The 26,950-nt window shown below is 42.0% G+C and overlaps 1 protein-coding gene across 1 annotated transcript in view; it reads left to right on the forward strand.

Moving 5' to 3' along the window:
• ttc34 (tetratricopeptide repeat domain 34) overlaps positions 1-26,950 on the forward strand; it is a 112,216-nt gene that overhangs the window by 20,397 nt on the left and 64,869 nt on the right. The window contains exon 4 of the mRNA XM_041206998.1: positions 13,371-13,563. Coding sequence (XP_041062932.1) covers positions 13,371-13,563 — 193 coding nt within the window. The remainder of the gene's footprint in view (positions 1-13,370; positions 13,564-26,950) is intronic.

Here is a 26,950-nt window from a genome sequence, read left to right on the forward strand (position 1 = left end):
GGGGAAAAATGTGGAATTATATCTTCAAAACTTAGGTTAAAATTTTGGAATTGTATGTGATAGATTGTTATTTATTATTAGTAAAGCAATCACTTTGAGGAGAGGAACCACAAGGTGGCAGCAAACCTCAGGTTATTTCTTCAGGCAGCCAAAATTAGATGTTTTCATTGCTTCAGTGCAATGTTCATGGAGTCTTTGGCAGACTTTGGCTATGAATTATGTTATAAAGAATTGCACTTGAATATATAGTATGGGCCCCTGCAGCAGTTGTATGGAAGAGTAGTTATATAGGATTAGACAAAAAAAGAGAGAGACTTTATATAGCATCTTTCATGACCTCTGAACATCCCGAAGTGTGTTACAGTCAGTGAAATGCGTTTGAAGTGTTGTCAATGGCATAGAATTGTACAGAGGTGTGTGCAAAATAAGTATTGGTATCTGTGGAAATGGCACTGCATGTTCCCTGTTGCTTCCAGCAGGAAACCTGAGGTTGTGGAGGGCAGCAGGGAGCCAACAGAATAACTTATGCAGAATTTCAAGTCCAAATATGTATGAGTGTATTACTCAGGCCACCAACTCCATCTCCAAGTCTCTATATTGGTTATACTGAAACTCTCCACATCATTCGCCCAGCAACATTAAACTCTCCAATGAATTTCGCAGGTTGTACCAGATGATGTGCAGCCTCGTGTTCTGCTTGACACTAATCCAGCCTTCCTACTCCATATCTATGTAGCCTGTTCTTCCATGTCTGTTACTTGGCTTGTTTCTCCTCTAACTCCATTGGTGAAAACCTAACATGTGGTTTCATTTTTCCCTCCCTTCTGTGGCCTCTTCTTCCTGTCCATATAGAATTCTCAATTGCACAATGTTTTTTTTTTAAAAGCTGCTTCAATCCAAACCACTGATTTTTATCTAACATTTCAAGTTATTTCACTGCTGTTACAGACCGGAGGGGGATGAATTTAAACGGCCTTGATTCCTCCAGTCACTATCTGTCCATAAACGGAAAAGGTGTTTTTGATTTCTGATTTCCCCTTTATAAGTGGTGGCGTGTTTACCCACCCTTTCAGTTTGGAGTGATCCAATCCTCTATTAATAACACCTCAGCAAACTCGATGAGGTAAAATAAGAAAGTTGGTTTATTTTATATGCGTGCGCACAACGCCTGAAAGGGCTTTCGCAACACATACAACAAAAGTGGGATAAAGGAAAGAAAGGGGCACAGAGCAAGACCACGATAAAAGGAAAAGTTATAGTTTCACACGAGTCCAGAATCAAAAGTCCAGTGACGTATTTCTTCTGAGGTTAGCAGACCGAAACTGTTGCAGGGTGATCCGACTTTTCAGAAGCAAGGAACTCCATGATGAGAGAAGGCACAAAGAGACGAATTAGTGTTGAAGGCATAGATGCAGAAGTTCCAATGTTCCAATAGTTCAGCATAGATGAGGGCCAGGCACTTCACTGGACAGAGCACTTTCTGCTGCTACCTGTTAGATTATAAAATAGTAGACTGCCTGAGTTCAGTTCCACATGGCAATGTTACAGGTTCTGGCAGCTTGGGGAGATCACGTGATATAACTCCCACTTCTTTGCCTGGGTGTTGGCCAAAGATGTATTTTCCAAGGTCTGGAATCTTGAGGTGTTTAATAGAGGAGTCAGGGTCCCTTTTGTCCTTTGCAGACATGATGTCTCTGATGGCTGTAGCTCTGCCTCAGAAATGCAAAGGGGATTGCTGCATTTCTTTGGAATGTGATTGTTGGCTGTCACAAAGGGCATTAGCACCTTGTTAAAGATAACAAGTTCCCTGCTGGTTTCTGAAGACTAGAAATTCCTCTGATATGAGTCATGGCTAGGCAGGGTAAAGCATTGTCCATTTTCAAAATAAAAATAATTTTATAAAGTATCCAGGTTAATGGCGATATCCTTCCTATCTTCTGATTGGGACATTGCTTAAATGCACCTAATCTGAAGGATCATCTCCACTGAAAAAACAATCCTGTACCCTCTGACTCTACTGCTTCTCCCTACTTCAGTTTCACAACCCTGCATGCTTTGTAGCATCCCCAACCAACCTTATGCACTCTACCTTCTCTTCCCTATTTGAAACACCTTAAAAGCAACTCACCCCTTCAACCACTCCCAGCTCATCACTAACTTTTGCTATGCCCTCTCACCTGGCACCACCTGTGCTGTCCTCCTGAGATGTCCTTACTTTATGATGGAAACTGTACTAACATAATTTGGTGCACTGTGCTATGAAAGATGTGGAAGTGAACAGTCTGCATTGTGTTACAGTTTTATATATTGTCACAAGAAAGCTCTCTAGCTATATTAAAGTCCATTCAGTAGTGCTGCCAAACCAGCATTACTTGGGCCTAAGTCTTGCTAGCCTGGCTGTACTGACTGGCTCATTGCTATGAACACTCAGAAATGGTGGCTTTTTCCCTGCAGAACGTATAGTGGAGCTCTGGTTGTCAGAGGACACCTGGAGTACCCATTATGTGCAGACTATTTCAAGTATCTGCTCTGTGTGTCAAGCAGGTATGGTGCAGTTTAAGGCAGAATAAAGCTCCTTCTTCTCTGACCCATCAATATGCCACAGCCCTGAGCTCAGTGAAATGCCACTTGTAGCACTAGTGTGACATCTTTCCATTTAGTACACCTCAATACCAGTTAGTGCCCAAATTAAGGTCTGTTTTTGTGTCCTTGCCCCCTGGAAACTAAAATTCATATCAGCCCCTTAAAGTCAACAAACACAGAAGACTTCCAACCCATCAATCTGGGCTAAATTTGAATTGTGGTGCAGAGGTGAAAGACCAATGCCTACCTTAAGAAATGTTAACCATGCCTCTGTGGAAACGGCATGCCCTTCTTTAGTCAATGCCATGGAATCTTTGATGTCCACCTGTATCTTCAAATGGGACTTTTGTTTAGTGTCATGATTCACTGGGGATAGTGCGCTGTAATATCAAGCCCCACTGCTCCCCGAGCCTAAAGGAATGTGTAAAGTTTGATTAGACCACCAAATTACCCAAATCTGCCTAACTATTTAATTTAGGTTAACAGAATATGAGCACCAGATTTGTAAACTTAACAAGTAAATAACTGTTTATTAAACAAGTTGTCCTTAACCAGTTGCAAAAGAAAGGAATATGAACTGCTAACTTTTAACTAACTTAAACTCTATCCCTTCTTAACCCCTATACACAAATGCACACACAAGATATGGAAAACATGGATTTTAAGGATGAGATAAAACAGTTCAATAGCACCAGTCTGGAATATGGGATTAGATGAATTGATTTTGATTGATGTATTCCCAAATTACTTGCAGTTTGTTGTTGATGACACAAAGTAGTTTCCTAGCAGTTTCAGTCTGTGGTTCACTAGTTGAAAAACTTGCTTTTTAATGTCTCTACTGGTGATCTTCCCCCTTTTTCCTCTTGACAGGGCTTTTCAGATAAAGCAGGTCACAGGGAGGTGAGGGATAGCCAGCGAATTATTCTGGCAGAATTGCTGGAATCTTACAAACACAGGAGAGGGAGGTTTCGGGCCTTCCCTCTTTGCAGGCTAGGAGCTGTTCTGCCTGCACTGCTGCCACACAAAATCCTGGTCAGGAGCCAATTAAAATGCTGTCATCAAGCAGTTTCCCCTAGTCCACAACTCCTTTCTGGCACCATCCCTATCCTCCATGGCACACTATGTTCCAGGATAGCAACATTGTATATATACCTCATCCTGCTCCAGTGAACATGTCCTTCAACTTCAGCCATTGTGGTTTTTAAAGTCATAGTCCAATTTTAAAGCCATAATCCAAGAAAAATAAAAAGTATGTTCTTTACATTAGCATCACCTCCAAAGAAAGGTACTCCAACAATGCGGTGCCTTCTCATTCTGTGCTCAAATGTTGGCCTAGATCCGTGGTCCTTGAATGTTTTTTGGGGGGGGAGGGTTAAAAGAACTATTTTCCAATGGGATTACAGGGTGTCCTCACTTAAAGTTGTGGTTACATTCCTGAAAATTGGCGACTTTGATTGAATCATGGGTATCCATAGGGATCAATGTTAAACCCAAAGTTTGGTTATTCTGGGCACCAAATGTCCAAAGGAACCAATATACAAGTTGAAGTTCTATACCATGTGTGTGGAGTACTGTGCATTCCTAGCTGATTTAGTTTATTTTGCAAATTACTTCATTCTCATAATTTTAAAAACATTGCACTCACCTCAGTACAGAAATTTTAGATTGCCACTAGATGGAGTCTGGTCAGAGGTTGGTTGGTGCCGGAAGCTGTTGGAATCCTGGCACTACCTGCACTGACTAGCTTCTGCCACTAGATGGAGTGCAGAGGCTTCAATTCAGAACCGAAGCCAGGAGCATAGCAGCTGAAAACAGATCCTGGTTTTTTAAAAAAGAGCAGGAAGCCAGGCTGGAGAGCAATGCAGGGGCTGGAGAATAACATTTTTGGGGAAGGGGGGTGTGTTGGTCGAGGTCAGATGGAGGGTAAAACTGGCAGTTGGTTGGGGATTGAGAGCAAGAGCAGAAACACTGGGAAAGGTTTTGGGCACAGACAAACCATAAAATGTAGTCTGCGGCAAATGACTTTAAAGTGAAAGTGGCATTATTTTATTAATCATGTTAAAGTGAAACAATATTAAGTGAGGGCTTGCTGTAGTAATCACAGCCTCCCATCTAAATTATAATGCTATATAATACTGAAGTATTGCATGCAAGGAGTATTTTAATGGTGCTTTTAGAAAGACCTAATTATTTGCAGATATCAGTCAGATACCTACTTTTGTTCTTCCTCTCTTGATCAAGGCTGAAGTCACCTGGCACCCACCATAAGCCTTGGTAACTGCTGGTCTACCTGGAAATCTCCCTGCCAGTCTCAACTCACTCCTCTCGGCGCGACAACCCATTTAGCATTGCATATATAGCAGCCAAACTCCGCACCTGCTTCTGACTCGCACCAGGCCCACTTCTGACCTTCACTTTGTTGCAGACCTACCTGGTAGCCTGTACAGACCTCCCCAGGACTCTGTGGACCCTGGTTTGAGAATCACTGGCCTAGATTATGTGCTCCGATCCTGTAGGAGGGCTTTGAAATTGAAATCCAGTACTGAGGGAGTGCTATGTTGTCAGAGGTTCTGTCTTTGGGTCAGAACATTAAATTGAAATCCTGTCTATCTGTTCAGGTGGATTTAAAGCAGTAGTAAAGAAAAGGATCCTGGAGATCAAATGAGCCAAAGATGCTCCTGTTTTACCAAACCTTACCTAACTGGCAGCACCAAGGAAATAACAGGCTCCCTGAATTAGCTGCTTTTTTTTGTTTTGTAGATTTCGCCTCAAGTACTTCGACGCTGTAAAAATGCGCTGATGGGTGTTAGATGTCAGGGGGAGTTTAATAACTGCAATATTGCAGTAAAGAAGCTTTTTATATTTAGTCATACTTGCTATTAGCCATTACTTACAACTTTCCTCCAATTTTTTTAAGTACTTTTGCTCTATTTTTGATATTGCTTCAAACTTTTTAACATTTAATCTAATCAATGGATTTTTTAAAAATTGAAATAGAATTGCTGGGGCAAATTCTCCATCCAATATTGTTCCTGTACAATGATTTAACATATCTGCAATAAGTGTCTCTAAGCTCGTCTTAGAGAAAAGCATCAAGTAACTTTGGGATTTTGGATGAGTTCATCATTTTCATTAAAAGGACAAACTGAAAAGGTCTCTTGTAGCAATTGAAAGCTATAAAGAAAAATGCAGTTGTATTGTGCCTTCTAAACCTTTGGAATGTCCCAATATGCTTTGCTTCCAATTAATTTGTATTTTAACAGTCACCACATTTATGCAAAGCAAGATCCCCAAACAGCAATGAGAGAAATGACCAGTTAATCTGTTTTGGTGATGTTAGTTGAGGATGAACACTTAAAACACTCTGCTCTTCTGCCAAAAATGGATCTTTCATAACCACCTGAAGAGGCAGACAGGGTTTTTTTCCCTTTCAAGGGATGCAGGTGTCACTGGCTAGGCTGGCATATTTATTGCCCATCTCTAATTGACCTTGAGAAAGTGATGGTGGTGAGCTGCTGCCTTGAACCCCTGCAGTCCATGTGTTGTAGGTACACCCACAGTGCTGTTAGGGAGTTCCAAGATTTTGACCTAGCAACAGTGAAGGCACAGTGATGTATTTCCAAGTCCGGATGATGTGTGGCTTGGAGAAGAACTTCCAGGTGATAGTGTTCCTATGCATTTGCTGCCCTTGTCCTACTAGGTGGTAGAGGTCACGGATTGGGAAGGTGTTGTGGAAGGAACCTTGGTGAGTTTCTGCAGTGCATCTTGTATTGGCACACACTGCTGCCACTGTGTCAGTGGTGGGGGAAGTCGATGTTGGAGGTGGTGGAAGGGGTCCAATTGGGCTACTTTATCCTGTATGGCATTGAGCTCCTTGATGTTGATGGAGTTGTACTCATCCAGGCAAGTGGTGAGCATTCCATCACATTCTTGATTTGTGCCTTGTAGATGATGGACAGGCTCTGGGGAGTCAGAAGGTGAGTTACTTGCTGCAGAATTCCTAGCCTCTGGCCTGCTCTTGTAGTCACAATATTTCTGTGGCTGGTCCAGTTCAGTTTCTGGTCAAGGATGTTGATAGTAGGGGATACAGCAAATGGTAATGCAATTGAACGTTGAGGAGCTGGTTGTGTGAGAATGGGTGATTTTTTTTTTTTGAAAATATTTTGGGGAATATTGTGTTCTGTGAAGAAGGCTGTGTAAATAATTTGATTAAGCTAGGAAAAGTTACTAGAGACATATGGTCTAGGAGGTGTGCACTTGTAATGAGATATTATGGTGGGTTTGAGGTACAAGCAAATAGGTTGGATCTAATATTTACATTTTTAAAGTTGTGAGTTCATTTGAATATTAAAGGGAAGTCAGAAGTGGCGAGAAACATTTTTGCATCTTATAAGAGTTCCATGGGTAAACAGAAGAGGGTATGTTACATCTCATTGATCCAAAAGCAGAGACAAAATAGAAACATGAAAGGTTTTATATCAGAAAGGATTTGAGTTTCAAAGAGATGTGAACCCGAGAAGAAAGTGGGGAAAAGGTATTTGAGTTACTGTGGAGAGCTTGGTGGATGGCTGTTGGCTCTGTGAGGAAGACCTGGAAACAGCTCTACGCTGGGAGATGATGCAGTTTGAATCAGCCAGCCAGTCAAGCCAGAAAAGTCTTGGGCTGCAGAAAGCAGTCTTGTCCCGAAGTCTTGAATTTCCATAGCAGAGTGGAAGGGAGCTTGAGATCGTGTGGTATGCCTTTATTAAAGCTGCAGCTTTGGGTAAATTGCTTTGGGTAATATTACTGGATTTTTGTAGTTAAACATCTGTAAGGGAATGTTGCCTGGAAGGTGTTTAATTGTGGGTCTGACCCAGTTGGGAGTCTTTTGGGGGAATGTTTTGTAAGACCAATTTTAACTGTATGACTGTAGTCTTGTGTGTTTAAGTTTTCTTCTTGTTAATGAAACTTCTGCTTTTAATTTTTTAAATCCCAAAAGTGTCACTGGATTTCTTGCTGCTGAGATCAGTATATTTTCTTCTAATTTTCAGCGTTTAAAAAAAAAAGTGGGCATGGCCCGTAAGCCAAGCTTCACTCTGGGATTTGGTTTGCTCAGCAACTAACATCTGCTGTGGTCATAATGTTTGGATTCTCACTTGTTAGAGATGATCATTGCCTAGCACTTGTATGGCGCGAATGTTACTTATAAACCCAAGCCTGAATGTTGGCCTGGTCTTGGTGCATATGCACAGACTGCTTCAGTAGCTGAGGAACATATGAAATAGGAACAGGAGTAGGCCATTTGGCCCCTCAAGCCTGCCCCGCCATTCAATAAGATTATGGCTGATCTGCCCCAGGCCTCAGCTCTTCTTTCATCCCAGCTTCTCATAGCCCTCCACTCCCTAATATTTCAAAGATCTATTTACCTCTCTTTAAATGCTTTCAGTGCCCTCAGATTATTGTACGTTTCAATAAGATCACCCCTCATGAGAACCATAGAAAAGTTACAGCACAGAAGGAGGCCATTCGACCCATCTTGTCCGTGCCAGCCCAAGGACACCCAGGTGCCCTCTCTAATCCCACCTTCCTGCACCCGGCCCATAGCCCGCAGCACTTAAGATGCAGATCCAGGTACTTTTTAAAAGAGTTTAGAGTTTCTGCCTCTACCACTAACTTGGGCAGTGAATTCCACACCCACTATCCTCTGCGTTAAAAAAAAAAGTTCTTCCTCATGTCTCCCCCTGCCCCCCACACCTTCTGCCACTTATCTTGAATCTATGTCCCCTGGTTCTAGAATTCTCCACCAAAGGAAATGATTTTATCCTGTCCACTTTATCTATTCCCCTCATAATTTTGTACACCTCAATTGAGTCACCTCTCAGCCTTGTTTATTCTAAGGAAAATAACCCCAACCTATCCAATCTCTCCTCGTAGCTACACTTTTCTAACCCTGGCAACATACTTGTAAACCACCTCTGCACTCTCTCCAGAGCTATTACGTCCTTCCTGTAATGTGGTGACCAGAACTGCACACAATACTCCAGTTATGGCCTCACCAATGTTTTATACAATTCCAACATTATATCCTTACTTTTATATTCTATACCTGTACCAATGAAGGAGAGCATTCTATATGCCTTCTTTACAACCTTGTCTACTTGAACTGCAGCCTTCAGGGACCTGTGTACTTGTACGCCAAGATTTCTCACTTCATCTACCCCCCTTAGTATATTTCCATTTATTGTGTAATCCCTGTAACTGTTTGACTTCCCTAAATGTATGACCTCACACTTCTCTACGTTAAAACCCATCTGCCACTTTACCACCCACTCCACCAACCCATCTATATCTTTTTGGAGATTATGGCTATCCTCTAAACTATCCACTTCTCGGCCAATCTTTGTGTCATCTGCAAATTTCCCAATCATGCCCCCCACGTTCACGTCCAAATCGTTAATATATAACAGAAACAGCAAGGGTCCCAACACCCTGTGGAACATCACTTGAGACAACTTTCCATTCGCAAGGGCATCCATTGATCATTACCCTTTGTTTCATGTTACAAAGCCAACCTTTTATCCAGTTTGCCACATTACCATGAATCCCATGGGCTTTTACTTTCCTGACCAATCTGCCATGTGGGACCTTGTCAAGTGCCTTGCTAAAATCCATGTACACAACACCCACTGCACTACCTTCATCAACCCTTCTTGTCACTTCCTCAAATAATTCAATCAAATTTGTGAGGCAAGACCTTCCATTAACAAATCCATGCTGACCATCCCTGACTAGTCCATGTCTTTCCACCTGACAGTTAATCCTATCTCTCAGGATTGATTCTACTAATTTGCTCACCACCGATGTAAGACTAACTGACCTATTATTTTTTGGCATTTCCTTTGATCCCTTTTTAAACAATGGAACTATGTTTGCATTTCTCCAGTCCTCCAGTACCTCCCCTGTATCTAGTGAAGATTGGAAAATCATCCTCACAGCATCTGCTATCTCCTCCCTAGACTTCCTTCAGCAGCCTCGGAAACAATCCTTCTGGCCCTGGTGACTTATCAATTTTCAAGGATTTTAACCCTTCGAGTACTTCCTCTCTCTTTATGACTATCCCATCCAATATCTCACTGTGTTCCTCCTGGACTACTATATCTACATCCTCCCTTTCCTTTGTAAACACGGAGACAAAATTTTCATTCAAAACCCTTCCCACAGCCTCTGCATCTACACACAAGTTTCCATCTTCATCTCTTCATTCTTCTAAACTCTAATGAATAAAGGCCTAACCTGTTTAGCCGTTTTTGATAAGTCAACCCTTCATCTCAGCAATCAGCCTAGTGAATCTCTTTGAATTGCCTTCGATGTCAGCATATCCTTTCTTAAATACGTGGACCAAAACTGTACACAGCACTCCAGGTGTGGCCTTAGCAACATCCTGTACAGTTGTAACAAGACTTCCCTATTTCCAAATTTCAACCCCCTAGCAATACAGGCCAAAATTCCATTTTCCTCCTTAATTAATTGCTGTACCTGCATGCTAACTTTTTGTGTTTCTTGCACAAGAACACCCAGATTCCTCTGTACTGCACTTCTTCGGAGTCTCTCTCCATTTAAATAGTAGTCTGCCTTTTGATTCTTCCAACCAAGGTGCATGACCTCACACTTTCCTACATTAAACTCCATCTGCCAAGTTTTCGCCCACTCATTCAACCTATTTATTTCCCCTTGCAGATTCCTTATGTCCTTCCTCATCAACAACATGCCCTCCAACCTATTTTTGTATCGTCAGCAAATTTGGGTATACTACACTCTGTCCCCTCCTCCAAGAGATTAACATAGATAATAAATAATTGAGGCCCTAGGACTGATCCCTGTGGCACTCCACTAGTTGCATCTTTCCAACCTGAAAAAGACCCATTAATCCTGACTCTGTCTTCTGTGTGTTAACCAATCCTCAATCCATGCTAATACATTATCCCTAATACCGTAAGCTCTATCTTGTGCAATAACCTTTTATGTGGCACCTTATCGAATACCTTCTGGAAATCCAAATACACTACATCTACTGGTTCTCCTTTATCAATTCTGCTTGTTATATCCTCAAGAAAGTCTAGCAAATTTGTCAAACATGATTTTCCATTCACAAAACCATATTGATTCTGTTTGATTGATTGTGTTAAGCTTTTCTAAATGTCCTGTTATTTCTTCCTTAATAATGGACTGTAGCATTTTCCCAATGACAGATGTTAGGCTGACTGGCCCATAGATTCCTGCTTCTTGCCTCTCTCCCTCCTTGAACAGGGGCGTCACATTAGCGGTTTTCCAATCTGCTGGGACCTTCTCGGAATCCAAAGAGTTCTGGAGTATTTTGATCAATGCCTCCACTATCTCTGCAGCCACTTCCTTTAAAACCCTTGGATGCAGGCCATCAGGTCCTGATGACTTGTCTGCCTTTAGTCCCATTAGTTTATCAAATACTTTGTCCCTTGTGATAGAGACTGTTAAAAGATCTTTCCTCACATTAGCTCCTTGCTTTTCTGATATATTGGGGATGCTTATAGTGTCCTCCTCCACGAAGACCAATGCAAAATATTGGTTTAAATTATCTGCCGTTTCCCTGTTCTCCATTTCTCTTCCCCCAGTCGCATCCTGCAAGGATCCTGCACTCACTTTAGCCACTCTTTCTTTTTATATACCCATAGAAGCTCTTGCTTTGTTTTTATATTTCTTGCCAATTTACTTTCATAATCAATTTTTCCCCCTCTTCATTAGCTGTTTAGTCATCCGTTACTGGTTCCTGAAAAATTCCCAATCCTCTGGCCTACCACTAGTTTTTGCTGCTTAGTATGCCTTAGTTTTTGATTGGATACTCTGCTTGACCACCTTTGTTAACCATGGGTGGTTCATCCTTCTCATTGAGTCCTTCTTTTTGACCGGGATAAATTTTTGCTGAGCGTGATGAAATATCTGCTTAAATGTCTGACACTGCTCATCATTGACCTTCCCCTTAATCTATTTTCCCAGCCCGCTTTAGACAACTCTTTCATCATCCCTCGTAATTGCCCTTATTTTAGCTGAGGACACTTGGTTTGAGACCCAAGTTGCTCACCCTCAAACTGAATTTGAAATTCTACCATATTGTGATCGCTACCTAGAGGATCCTTAACTACAATATCTCTTATTCATCCCACCTCTACACTAGATGTAAAATATCCTGTTCGCAGGTTGTTTCTGCAATGTATTGCTCTAAGAAACAATCCCTGAGCACTCTACAAATTCGTCTTCCATGTTACCCCTGCCGATCTGATTTATCCAGTCAATATGCAGATTAAAATCACCCATAACAATTGTAGTGCCCTTGCACGCCTCCATTATTTCCCAATTTATACTTTGTCCTCCAGTGAGGCAACTCTTCGAGGCCTATAGAAGACTCCCACCTGTGACTTCTCCCCTTGCTATTCCTTATTTCCACCCAAACTGATTCCTCATCACGATCTATTGCCCCTATATCACTACTCACCACCGCATTGAGGAGTCGCAAATGGTACTGAACATTGTGCAACCATCAGTGAACATCTTATGATGGAAAGAAGGTCATTGATGAAGCAGCTGAAAATGGTTGGGCTGAGGACGCTACCCTGAGGAATTCCTGCAGTGATGTCCTGGAGCCGAGATGATTGCCCTCCAACAACCACAACCACCTTCCTTTGTTGGTATGACCCCAACCAGTGGAAATTTTCCCCCTGATTCCCATTGACTAGTTTTACAAGGGCTCCTGATGCCACACTCTTGTCAAATGCAGCCTCAATTTTAATGCCTTATCTGAAACAAAATGCAGCACTCCCTCGGGACTTTAGTAAAGTATTAAGCCTAGATTATGGGCTTGATCTGGGACTAGAACAAATAGAGAGGCTGGCTGGCTTGTGTCCTGCTAAGACCATGGGAATGTCATCTTTCGAATACAACTGGTTAATTGTACAGTATTAAATTGATAGTTTTATGTCTTTTGGAAATCTAGAAAAAATCCAGCTTTTTGAGGGGGGATTATTTTATAGCTTGGGGTCATTCATCCCTTTTAGGAATTTACATAAATTACAAAAAGATTGGATTAGTAATAAGCACATTGCTTTGGATTTGTTTTGCCTGCTGTTTTAAGGGTTGTTTTAACCTGTTTTTTTTAATCAGCTGACATAGGAATTTGATCAGAAGAGGCATTATAACATGATTTGAACCCAGAATGCAAAAGAGCCCGTTATCTGGGCCATTTTAGAGGGCAGTAAGAGTCCACACAATAATGGATTTGCATGTAGGCTAGCGTAGGTAAAAGTGGCAGAATTCCTTCCATTTCTGTGGAACATTAAGTCAAGTGGTTGGGTTCTTACAACATTCATGATGCTAACCCATGAATTACTTTACTTGCACATTTTATTGTGATTCATTTGGCATAGGATTTGAACTAATCATAAGATTGTAAGTCAAGCTGTAAATGACTATTCTTTACGTTATTCAGACAACTGTATATTATGGTTTTCAAAGAGTGGATATGGTATGAAAAAGACATACAATAAAGTTCCCACTGTCTCTATGGATCAGCAAATGCTTGAAAATTGGATAAGTATTTGAGGAAAGATTTAACAGAAGGGTATGAGAAAGATCATGCAATGTGATTACTGTATGCTGGTACTGACCAGATAGTCCTTGTCTTTTCAGATATGGTATGTTCCTGTAATTAATCTGGATAAAAGTTCAGTGAATTAGAGGGCCTCCATCCAGTTCACAAAAAGTTTCTCTTTTCTTTTTAGCTAATAAAGAAAGTTATTGAGATCGGTGATACCTCCTGTCTCCTGCCCATAATGGACGTTTTTAAGTCAGAAGATCGAGACCTAATGCAAAGACACTGTCATTCCAGTGCCATGTCAATCCTACAAAATAAGGAAGGCGACACATATGTAAAGGAAGCAGTGGCGTATCTCTCCCTGGCAATCATTTCATCAGGTTAGTGGCAGTGCTCTGATTTTAGACTAGATCAGGGAGATGAAATTTGGAGCATTAACATGATCCTGATCCAGGGTTTGTGGTTGTGGTGGTGGTGGTGGGGGGAATTTAAATTCCCAAAGTGAATCTTAAAAATTCTTTTGAGTCTAAGAAGAATAGATTTGAAAGTTAGATCTCCAATTAATATTTTTCAAGGAATACTGAGAGTCCAATGTGACAAATTTTATTCACATTTCTTAGGCAAAATATATATTATTACTGTTCCATCTTTGGCTTTTTGAGGGGGGATTGATTAGGAACTAGGTAAAGTCATAGGTCATTCAACCCTCAGGGCTGAATTGCCATTCAATTAGATCATCTTTGATTTGAACCTCCACTCCATATCCCTTGATACCATTAGCTCATAAAAGTTTATTGATTTCAACCTTGAAAGTTCCAATTTTTCTAATATTCACATTCTTTGAGATGGGGAGGGGAAAGACGAGAATTCTAGATCTCTATTATGGAAAAACTCCTTTTTCTGCATTTTCTCTCCTAAATGGTCTGACTTATTTTAGGATTATGGCTCTTGATTCTTTACCCCACCAGAAGAGTCCATTCTATCAAATCCTTTTAATATTTTAAACTGTTTTAGATAGATAGGAACTAGCCATAAGGCTTTTGTAGTAAGTCAGAGAGCATAAAATTTAGTGAAAGGAGCATCTTTCATTCTGCAGCTTAAAATTCTAAATATAAAAGAGCCCCCAAATCTGTGCGAGTCCAGATTCCTTTCCTTGGCTATGCTGAGGTAGACGCCTGAGCCGGGAAAGTTGCAGGGAAGCTACCATTCACTTTGGTGCTCCCTGGCCTATACAGAGGAAGAAAAGTTACCAAAAGCTCACAGCTAAATAATTTCCCTGTGGTTCCTCTCATATTAGACTTGTTTGGCATGCTTTCCTGGCCTCCCAACCCACAAACTAATGACTTCTGGAATTTCCCATGTAGGCTGGCACATGAAGAATAGTAGAACAAAGTAATAGACCCATGTCCCAGTGAGGATTGCCCCCATCATAGAGCTTTAAGTTGTGTGTGTCATTTAAGATCTTAAATATTAAGAGAACTACAATGTAGTCTGAAATAGCTAATTTAGTTTTGAGCATTCTTTCAGCTGTTAATGCTATTTGCTTTGAATAATGGGGTTGCATATGATTCCAGGTTATTGGTTATAATTTTTTATATAGATTTACAGCTCGTAAATGCTGTTTATTATGTCAAGTCAGCTAATGAAATTGTCATCTTTTACCTCCTGAAACATTTCTATCCTTGGCCCCATGCTGCTGAGACACACTCATGCATGCTCTTGTGACCTACAACCTTTCCCAATATCTTCCTTTACAGTTCAGAGTTCCACCCTATAAAAACTCTTAACTCCAAAGGACCTCCACTGTCTACATCCTGTCTTGTTTACCCATTGTCATTCTCCTTGCCTACCTCCAGTGGATCCTCCTGATCCCTCTTTGGCTTACCCTTTTATTTTCAAATCCATTTTAAAAACTGCATCTTGAGTAGAGAAGATAAATTCAGTGTTTGCATCAGAGTTTGAAATAACAGATGCTACTTTTATAATCATGGAATGGTTGGAGCACAGAACAAGACCAATCGGCCTGAAGAGTCCTTGCCAGCTATCTGCAAGAGCAATTCCGCTAGTCCCGCTCTCCTGCCCTTTCCGTATTGCCTTGCAATTGTTTCCCCTTTAAGTACTTATCTAATTCCCTTTTGAAAGTCATCGTTGAATATGCCTCCACCACCCTTTCAAGCAGTGTATTCCAAATCATCATTATTTGCTGCATACAAATGTTTTTCTTTGAACAGTTTCTTTCTATCTAAATCTGTCTTAACATTGAACACCCACCACCTTTTCTGAAATCAATTTTGCTGACAAACCCAATATACATATACAACCTCTGGAAGTCCATACACACCACATCAATTGCACTGTCTTCATTATATTTTCTGTTACCTCATCAAAAAACTCTAGTTAATTAAATATGATTTGCCCTTAACAAATTGTGCTGGCTTTCCTTAATTAATCCACACGTATCCAAGTGACTGTTAATTTTCCAGGATTTGCATTTCTAAAAGCTTCCCCACCACCGAGGTTAAAATGATTTGACCTGCAATTGCTGGATTTCCAATTCCCCAGTCTGCAGGCATTACCCCCATTTTTAAAATCATGGAAGATTGCAGCTAGTACTTCTATAATTTCCAGCCTTATTTCCCTTGGCAATCTAGGGTGCATCCTATCTGAACCTGATGACTTATTAGTACAGCCTGCCTTTCTAACACCACCTCTTCAGCAATTTTCTAGCCCATTCACTATCTCAACTATCTCCTTTCACTGTTTAGTATGGAAGAGGTTCTCTTTGCTGCAGTATTTGTTGCCTCATTTCCTTAAGTGATAACAGAAAAAGTATGCATAATATATTCCAAAACACAGTGTGGTCACATAAAACATGTCCGCTTGTCGTAGGGCTATGATAAATGGAAATAGAAAGTGTCTATTCTGTTTTTTTTGGACGCGATGAAGGTCTGCTTGCCAGGAATCCATAGTAAAAGAGCTTTGATTTGTAACTGAGTTTGGGAATTCCAGTGTCATAAAGCATGTCTGCTGGTGATTTTTAACAAATGTTTTCAGTTTTCTATGTTCCATTCTGTGTGTTGTGTGTGAAAATCTTTCTCTGAACTTTCTTTAAAGGCCACCAAGTGTCTTACTCAAGGGGCTGCGTTTTATTAATTCTTGAATTCAATTCCTTGCCATTTTAAACTATGAATTTTTATTTTTAAAGAAACCTAAGTTAAAAATTAATGTTGATTAGTTCCAGATTCCACTGCAGTTGGGAAGAGTGAGAGAAGATGGGACAAATATGGAAGTAGCATTTAAATAAATTGGGTTTTATCCAAAAGGAAAGGTGAGGAGGGAAGGAAAAGAAAAAAAAAAAGTTCGAGTGAGTATCAAAATGAGACGTGGGGAGCTAGGGTTTAAAATAGTCTAGCAACTCCTACAGAGCAAAAAACATCCTCTGGGAATTAGTGCCTGAGAGATTGCCCTGGAAATTTATGGACAGATCTGCTTCTCTTTCCTATAGTACATTTTAGATTACATGCAAGGATAAACTTTGCGCAAATATACTCTCTACTTGACACCCCACCTTCCCTCCAATAACACACCTGATGGGAATGCATACTGAGAAATTGTGCATTACCCCATCCATTCATTTTAATTGCCGGAAAATTTTGAGAGGCGAAAACCTGGAGAGATTCCTAATCTGACACCTGGACACACTGATATCATCATGATATTCATGGAAGTGACACAGTCCCAACTAATGGGAAACTGATCACATCCATTGTACTTTGAGACATTTGTCCACTCTGCTTAGGAACACACTCGTGGGCCTTATTTAATTGAAGCAAACAAATGCCATTTACTGCTTTTAAAATAACTGAGATGATTAGCTCCAAGTCTGTGATTCAGGTTGCCACCAAGGTTCGAAAGATAGAGGAAAATGTGAATTGAGTCAAGGAGATGGTAATAAGGTGATGTCCTGTAGGGTTTTATAAAAACTTGGAAGATTGGAATGCTGAAGAAAGCAAGAGGTCCCATAGTTTTGAGGCAGAAGATAATATGATTAGTCTTCATTTCATTACAGTGAAGATGCACAAAACATATTGTAACAGTGTCCAGGGAACTTAACTAGGGACCAGAAGGGCAATTAATGGTATCAAAATAGCACGAGTGAGGGACACATCTTTTTGCCTCCAATGTGTCATTGTCTAGTTTTCTCCTCCTTCCCACTCTTCGTCCATCACTACTTTTATTTCGTGAAAATACTTAGGTGGCTCGTTTTGGAGATGGGAGCAGCTCATACAAAATCAGATCACCCAAGTAAACTTGTCAATAGTCCTTGGAGTAGGAGTGTAACTGGCCAAAAACCCATTCACAGTGCACAATGGATTTGTAAGATCATAAGAAGCAGGAGTAGGCTATTCGGCCCCTCGAGCCTGCCATTCAATAAGTTCATGGCTGATCTGATTGTGGCCTTAACCCCACTTTCCTGCCTCCCCGTCCTCACCCCGTGCCCCCCACTGCCATAATTCTTGATTCCCTTTAAAATTAAAACAAAAATCTATCTAACTCCACCTTCAGTATATTCAATGACCCAGCCTCTGCTGCTCACTGGGGGAGAGAATTCCAAAGTCCAACGACCCTCTGAGAGAGAAAAACATCCTCCTCATTTCCACCTTAAATGGGAAACCTCTTATTTTTAAACTGTGTCACGTAGCTCTAGACTCTCCCACAAGGGGAAGCACCCACCCTGTCAAATTCCTTCAGAACCTTAAATGTTTCAATAAGATCAACTTTCATTCTTCTTAACTCCAATGGATAAAGGCCCAACCTGCTCACCTTCCTTCATAAAGCAGCCCCTTCAACCCAGGAGTCAGCCATGAATCTTCCCTGAACTGCTTCTGATGCATGTCCCTCCTCAAGTAAGGAGACCAGTTTGTACACAGTACTCCATATGCAGTCTCACTAAGGCCATGTACATTTGTAGCAACACTTTCCTACATTTATACTCCATTCCCCTTGCAATAAAATCCAACTTTGCTTTTTTTTCATTCATTCATGGGATTTGTGTGTCACTGGCTAGTCCAGCATTTATTGCCCATCCTTAAATTGCCCTTGAGAAGGTGGTGGATTGCTGCCTTCTTGAACCGCTGCCGTACATGTGCTGTAGGAACACCCACAGTGCTGTTAGTGCCTTCCTAATTACTCTCTGTACTTGCTTAATTACTCACTGTATCTGCATACTAACTTTATCCTGATTCATGTACCAGGACATCCAGATACCACTCCACCACAAATTTCTGCAGTCCCTTTTCATTTAAGTAATATTGTTTTTCTATTGTTCCTGTCAATGTGGGCAAGCTCACATTTTCCCACAGTATATGCCATCTGCCAATTTTTACGCACTCACTTAACCTATCTGTATCCCTTTACAGACTTTTTGAATTGAATAATATGGTTCATATGGTCCGTTCCATGTCTATGGCGATGATATACCCAGTATGGTGATATCAGGTCCTGTTCCTGATGTTGCTGGAAAGCAGCAATATGGTTGGTGGGCGGCCCTAGGAGGTGGAAGCCCGTGCACCATATTCAGTCAATTAATGGGTACTTGAGCTCGTTAGCAGTCCAATTAGTTGCAGTAATACGTGGTGAATGCAATAAATATGTTCAGAGGGTGGAAAATATGCCAGGTGGGGAACTTCTGTTTTTTTTACTATGGACCTATGTTGGGGCAGGTTTAAAAGCTGCAGTTGGATTCAATGTTTTATTTTAGCAGTCCAGCCTAGTTATTCTTGGAAGGTGTGTATTGAAGGTGTGTTTTCTGTTTTTCTTACATTTCGTACTTTTCTATTAGCCTACTTGACTGTGAGAATATGATAGTATGTGTTTACAAGGGGCACATGAAGGCTGTAAGCAGACAAAACACACTCGGCCATTCAGTTACCTGAACTTGTATTGTGTAGAAATGTACATTATTGTGATTACTATTTTGAGAGATTCTGCAGTTTGAATCATTTTCCTGAACGCTTATAATAAACGCATTTCTCTGACCAACTCAGAGTGGCATTTGTCCCCCAACAGAAATCCACTGTGTTATCTTCACATGCAGCCTGAAATGATCCAGTTGCAAAAATATTCAGCACCAGTGACCTTCACAGCAACTGGCTTTGGATGACCACCCACACAGTTGAAGGCAATGTCCCCAGCCAACATCTAACAGAGAGGTTACTGTGGCTCTTGACAGCCTGAGTCTCCTCTGGCACTGTCTCAGACATTAGTGGGCAACTCATTCTCACCCTGTACACTCAACTGGGAATACAAGGCCTTGTTCCATACCTATTTTTACAGCATCCTGCCCTCAGCAGCCCCTTGTTCCTGTGCAAGTTGGCCATCCTCATGCACCTCCAATGCATCCTGCCCCTGACCACCTGGTCATCTAGGTGTTTTAATCCTGAAAGTTGCCTGCAGACTTGTGCATTTAGTACCTCATCTGCACTTTAGCCTGTGTGGTTTGAGCAACATAGGATAATGGCCTCCATGAAGGAGACATCCTGCAATGCGGAGATTGAGAAGGAGAGGGAGATGGTCCAGGTGGTCAGGGGCAGGATGCATTGGAGGTGCATGAGGGTGGCCAACCTGTACAGGAACAAGGGGCTGCTGAGGGCAGGATGCTATAAAAATAGGCATGGAACAAGGCCTTGTATTCCCAGTTGAGTGTACAGGGTGAGAATGAGTTGCCCACTAATGTCTGAGACAGTGCCAGAGGAGACTCAGGCTGTCAAGAGCCACAGTAACCTCTCTGTTAGATGTTGGTTGGGGACATTGCCTTCAACTGTGTGGGTGGTCATCCAAAGCCAGTTGCTGTGAAGGTCACTGGTGCTGAATATTTTTGCAACTGGATCATTTCAGGCTGCATGTGGAGATAACACAGTACAATTCTGTTGTGGGACAAATGCCACTCTGAGTTGGTCAGTGAAAGGTGTTTATTATAAGTGTTCAGGAAAATGATTCAAGCTGCAGAATCTCAATAGTAATCACAATAATGTACATTTCTACACAATACAAGTTCAGTTGGCTAAATGGCCGAGTGTGTTTTGTCTGCTTACGGCCTTCATATGGCCCCTTGTAAACACATACTATAATATTCTCACGGTCAAGCAGGCTAGTAGAAAAGTATGAAATGTAAGAAAAACAGAAAACAGCTAGGGCTGATTGGTTACAGTAACTTCATCTCCCTATACACATATAGAAAAACAACAGCAGATGGGTAAGTCAAGGGTTATGGAAAAATAGAGTTGTAGCTTTCATGAATGTAATCCCTTTATAACTCTCAGTAATCGTACTAACGCTTTATTCCACCGAGAAACTTGATGTGGAGAATAATGCAGCCTGCTGCCCACCACTGCATTAAGGTCTTCACTGATGCAATGTTCCGAAGGGTGGGTCAGTATATTGCATTCTCCATGGATCACACAACCAATTTGAATTAGCCAGAGGGTTTGCGGCGAAGGCAGTTTCCCCAGGATTAAGGGTGTGATAGACTACACATGTGTTACCGTAAAGGCTCCAGCAGGCCAGCCCTGCACATTTATAAACAGGAAGGGCGATCGCTCTAAATGTGCAACTAGTATTGGACAACCATCAGAGAATTATGCAGGTCTGCGTAGGTATTTTGGCTGTAGTCCTGAGTCCTACATTCTCAGGAACTCCCAGACATGTTTACTGGACTCGATGCCTTGGATGGACAGCTGCTTGGTGCTAAGGGCTACACTTCGAACTAATGGCTCCTGACGCCAGTGAGGGTTCCTTGGACAGATGCAGAGAGGAGGTATGATAGCCGCGGCATAACAAAGGGCCGTCATAGAGCAGACAGTTGCACTCCTAAAGATGAGGTTCTGATGCCTGGATAGATCAGGAGGAGTACTGTAGTTTTCTGCATTGAGAGAGTCACTGGTCATTGTGCACTACACTTCAGAGAAGGGAGGCCCTAGATGAAGAGTGACAAGAAACCTGTCAGTCCTCTGATAAGATTGATGATGTGAGGGAACCACCAAATAGAGAAGTGCAAGGGCCTGCACAGAGGTTCATGGATGGCCATGACACAAGAGGCCTTAATAATGCAGGGGTTCCATTAGGTCGTGCAGTTGACCTTTGGACTGTCTATACTTTGGGCAGATCCCTTTCATCCCACCTCCACAGAAAACTGATTCCAAAAGTGATTTCAGCAGTATCACTGTAACCACCCATTAACATTGTTGCAACTTAACACAACTTCATGTAATATTCTGCATGGACCACATCCCTTGAATCAGAATTTTCCAATAAATTAAACCATTTTCTTAAGCCAGAAGTAATCCACTTTACCTCTGCACGATGTCTATGAAACACATAGTTTATTTATATTTGGCTAATGGGCACTTGTCAAGGAAAAGACAATCTATATGCACCCAAGTGAGCTGATCTTTGCCTACGGTGGAGTGTTTTGCAATCTCTTCCGTGTGCTTCAGCATGGCGCTCCTCCTCTCCATTCCAGTGAAGAGAAGCTACTGATCTGTTTGCCTCCTTGTCCTGGATGACTTTGTTGGGCATCATCTGTGCAGGTAAGGCCTTGAGGGCCCTGCATCATTAGAAGTCTCCTGCAGAGTGGCAGCACGCCTTTCTGTCGCAGTGGCACTTGAGGGTGACTGCTAAGAGCAGAGGAGAGGCTGCCCCCATCAGAAGTGCCTTGAGAGTGCTTCCAGATGGGGGCAGCTGCTTTTCAACCTCTGCCATGAGGACTTAGTGGGCCTTCCTGAGAGGGTCTGGGAGTTGGCTGAGTGTCCAAGCTTCCAGTCCCCTATCACCTTGGCTCTGGGCCCCTGCGTACAGAGCCAGGGCAATGGAGTGTAGTGCATATGCCCATGATTACTTTTGCAGTCTGCTGGGTCTGCCTGTCCAAGGCAGCTGCCAGCATGTCCATGGAGGAAGCATGGTGCTCGTGAAGAGTGAGTTATCCCAGTGCCCATGACCTGGATGGACACCTCCAGAGTCCATGCCAGAACATGCAACCTCTTCTTGTATCTGCCAAATCTCAGTATACCGTGCGCTCTACGTCTAGCAGCTGCCATCTTACAAATGACTCCAGAAGCTCATTATCTGACTGAGACTCAGACTCTGGATCACCTCAAACACTCCTCCAATTGCAAAGGACTGCTCCATCATATTCTCTGGCAGATGCACGTACGATTGTGAAATGCTCTCACCGGATTGGGCTTCCCCTTGCTCCAAGTTGCGCTGGTGCTTGGTGTGTTGAGAGGATGCAGAGCTGCATTCTCCAGGGCTTCCTCTTCCTCCTTGGAGGCTAGTGTGGGTCCCTCGGGGTTTCCATTCACAGCAGTCAATAGTTCACCTGCGCAGGAGAAAAAAATTGAAGGATGGGTTATGGCCATTCTCTACCTTCGTGGTGTGTGCGAATACACAACCTTGCACTACATGCAGAATGAGGTATAAGCTTTGTTAGCATTTAACATTTTGTAAAATCCAGACACTGTTTCCTTCCTGATGCATGAGAGCCTTTGAAAGCATAATCCATCAATGGGCCATTCATAACAGTACACCAGGCATCATTCACCCTTCCCTTAGCCCTATTAACACTTCTCTCTTTCAACTGTAGCTAAAGCGCCTTGCAACCTTACCGTCCTGAAGCCTTCCTCCAATCTCACCTCTGCCAATTAAATGGCTCCAGTCACCTGCTGCGAGCTCCAGAACCAACACCTCTAGCAGGGTCAGGATGGCTAGGTTGGCAACACTGCCTCTTGCCCTTCTCGCCCTGGCATTGTGAACCCTTCTCCTGCAATAAAGGGTGACAGTGTGATGATTTAGATTCTCAGGTACCCTCAAAGATCACACTTTGTGCTGTGAGAACTCCACCATCTGCATAATGATTAACAGCCAATAGCCTGTGTGCCTTCCACATCTCACCCCCACACCATCCCCCAACCTCACCAATACATAGCCCTCAGGGCTACAATCAATGTCATTTGTGCATCCTGTTGCCTCAGATTTCTGAGCAGTACACAAAGCATTACCCAGATAGAGATTTCCCATGAGCTTCCATGTACGCTCATGTCCACAGTGGAGACTTACTTACCCTTGCAGATCTTAAATGATCATTCTCTTTTGACCCCCTATTGACATTCCACTTTCTCGGAACCACCCCAACACTACTGACCTCTGCTGCCACCTCTGTCCAGGCTGCTCTCGTCAAACTTTTTGTCATGTATTATTTTATCACCAGCAGGCATGAGTACCTCCTGCTTGTTACTTAGAGCCTGGAGGAGCATCGCAGGGAGTTGTTGAACCTTGGGGCAATCCTGGTCCTTCTTCCCTCTCCATCACCTGTCTTCCTTCTCTCTGCCATCTATGGAGGGAGAAAGATAGTTATCAATCAGATGCTCTATATTTCCCTATTTTCATCATGGTTATGCTTAAAACGCATGCCATGGCTGTGTCTTTCCTGCCAAGGGTCCTTAATTCTGCCCCTCTTGTGAAAATAGTCAAAGTGAGTTGAAAATTCATACTCCATCTGTGTCAGTTCTTGCAACAACTTATACATTGCACCAAAATCTTCTGCTTTCCAGAAGCCTGGTGCACCCAACAAAGTCGTGTGCTGGGTGTTCCTTTTAGGTTAGTGGCCATGACCTCCTTCGGGGTCCCAGCCACCTCAGTGCCTGGATGTCCTGTTTTCTAAATCCCATTGGGCATACCGGCCACTTTCACATTGCGGGCTGGAAACATGCCTGGCAGCTTCTAATTGGAGGATTGCTGTATTATCCAGCATCATTATCACTGAGATGAGGAAAAATTTCTTCACCCAGAGAGTGGTGAGCTTGTGGAATTCATTACCACAGAAAGTAGTTGAGACCTAAACGTTGTATGTTTTCAAGAAGGAGTTAGATATAGCTCTTGGGGTGAAAGGGATCAAAGGGTATGGGGAGAAAGCCGGAGCAGGCTATTGAGTTGGACGATCAGCCATGATCATAATGAATGACAGAGCAGGCTCGAAGGGCTGAATGGCCCACTCCTGCTCCCAGTTTCTATGCTTCTGTGTCCTTGGGTGGGGGAGAGGAGGGGAGAGGAGGAGGAGGAGTTGGCGAGCCATTTGCTTCCAGGTCAGACTCTCTCTCACTGCTGTGGACCATATATCCAGCCCTTTGTGTCCCCTCCACAACTTGCTTTCCTACCCATCTTTATATCATCAGCCAATTTAGCTGCACTTGGTCCCTTCATCCAAGTCATTAATATAGATCGTAAATAGTTGAAACCCCAGCACCGATCCCTGTGACGGTCTACTAGTTAGTTTGCCAACCTGAAAATGACCCATTTATCCAGACTAACTAACAGAAAGCAGACAATCAATCCTCTATCCATGCTAATATATTACCCCACAACACCATGAGCTCTTGTGTAACCTTTTATGTGGCATTTTATTGAATGCCTTTTGGAAATCTATGTACACTGCATCTGCTGGTTTCCCAATATCCACCCTACTTGTTACTTCTTCAAAGAACTCTATTACTCTAACACAATTTCCCTTTCACAAAACCACTTTGACTTTGACTCTGCCTGATTGTATTATGATTTTCTAAATATCTTGCTGTTGCCGCAATAGATTCAAGTATTTTCCCTATGACAGATGTTAGGCTAATTGGTCTGTCACTTCCTGCCTCCCGCCTTTCTTGAATAAAGATGGTTACGTTTGTGGTTTCCAGTCCACTGAGGATTTTCCAGAATCCACGGAATTTTGAAAGATTACAAACAATGCTTCCACTGTCTCTGTGGCCACTTCCTTTAAGACCCTTGGATGCAGGTCCTCAGGACCAGGGGACTTGTCAGCGTTTAGTCCCAATTGTTTTTCCAGTATCTCTTTTCCCTAGTGATCATGATTGTTTTAAGTCCCTCCCTCCCTTTTCTGTGTTGATTTTTCAACTGCTCTTGGGATACTTTTTGTTTTCTACAGTGAAGACTGACATAAAATACCTGTTCAACATTTTCGCCACTTCCTCGTTTCCCATTATTAATTCCCCAGCCTTGCCCTGTAAGGGACCAACGCTCACTTCAGCTATTCTTTTCCTTTTTATATATTTATTAAAACAGACAGTTAGCGTTTTGACATTTCTCGCTAGCTTTCTCTCATACTCTCAAGTTCCCTCTTTTTTTTGTCATTCTTTGCTGGTTTCTAAAATTTGACCTGACTTACCACAAATCTTCACAGTATTGTACATGGTTAAATTATAAGCATTGCATGTATAATAAATTCCCCAGCTGACTCGAGCCATGAGTGGCACTGTGTTCATATTTTGCAAGAGTTCACATTGGTGTTTGTCAACCTGACCTAATGCTTCATAACCGATTGATTAACTAGCCTGAAATTGGGCTTATGCACTCTCTCACTGAATGTTAAAGTGTAGAACATCAATGCAAAGTTTATGTTTACCCCTCTCTCTAGTGTATTACCCCCTTTTTCAATGAGATGCTCTTCCAGTCAAATTGAGACTTCACTAAATTGATGTATGAGCCTAATGCTATTCAACCATGAAAATCGAAACAGCCAAGTTAAATTTTGCCCTTGCTCAATGATCTCACACTTCAGGAAAAATTAAGTGCAGTTCATAGAATCAACTGCCATGCTGTAGCTCTCCCGCTGATTGTTGTTATCAGTGAGTACAGCTCTAGCTTAGGGAGCCGGATTAGTGAATGGCCCTATTGTTTCTGGTAGGAATCGCTGGGTAGTTATCAGAAACAGGGCCGCAGACCCTGTGCTGTCTACACTACACTACTAGGAGTGTACTATGGACCCCCAAATAGTGGAAGGGAGATAAAGCAAATATGTCGGCAAATTTCTAAGTGCAAAAACAATAGGGCAATAGTAGTTGGGAATTCAATTACCCTAATATCAACTGGGGTGCAAACAGTGTAATGGGCACAGAATTCTTGAATTGCATTCAAGGGAACTTTTTTTGGCCAGCATTTAACAAGCCCAATGAGAGGGAGCACAATTCCAGATTTTGTCTTAGGAAATGAAGCTTGCATGAAAAGTATGGGTGACCATTTTAGAGATAGTGATCATTATGCAGTTAAATTCAGCATTATTATGGAAAATAATAAAGATAGAACAGGAGTAAAAGTTCTAAATTGGTGAAAGACGAATTTTATGAAGCTGAGCAGTGACCTGGCAAAAGTGGACTGATTATGGCTACTTGAAGGGAAATCAGTGACAGACCAGTGTGAGTATTTCAAAAGCAAGATTCTATGGGCACAGTGTAGACATGCCCCCGGAAAGAAAAAGGGCCGTACTGCCAAATCTAGAGCCTTCTGATTATATAGAGGCATACAGTGTAGATAAAGCAAAAAAAGAAAGCTTATGACAGTCACAAAAAAAAATTGTACTTTAGAAAGCCTAGAGGAGTATAGAAAATATAGGGGTGAAGTAAAAAAGGAAATCAAGAAAACAAAAAGATATGAAAAAATATTGGCAGGTTAAATCAAGGAAAATCCAAGTCTGTTTAATCAGTATATTAACAGCAAGAGGATAACTGCGGAAAGGGTAGGGCTGATCAAAGATGTACACGGTAACTTATGCGTTGATGCAGAAGATGTAGGCTGGATTCTTAATGAGTACTTTGTCGCTATCTTCACAAAGGAGGGGGATGATGCAGACATTCTAGTTTAATGAGGAGGAGTGTGAAGTATTAGATACAATAAGCATAATGAGAGAGGAAGTACCAGAGGGGCTGTCAT

Source organism: Carcharodon carcharias, chromosome 15 (assembly GCF_017639515.1).
Source record: "Carcharodon carcharias isolate sCarCar2 chromosome 15, sCarCar2.pri, whole genome shotgun sequence".
Lineage (NCBI taxonomy): Eukaryota > Metazoa > Chordata > Chondrichthyes > Lamniformes > Lamnidae > Carcharodon > Carcharodon carcharias.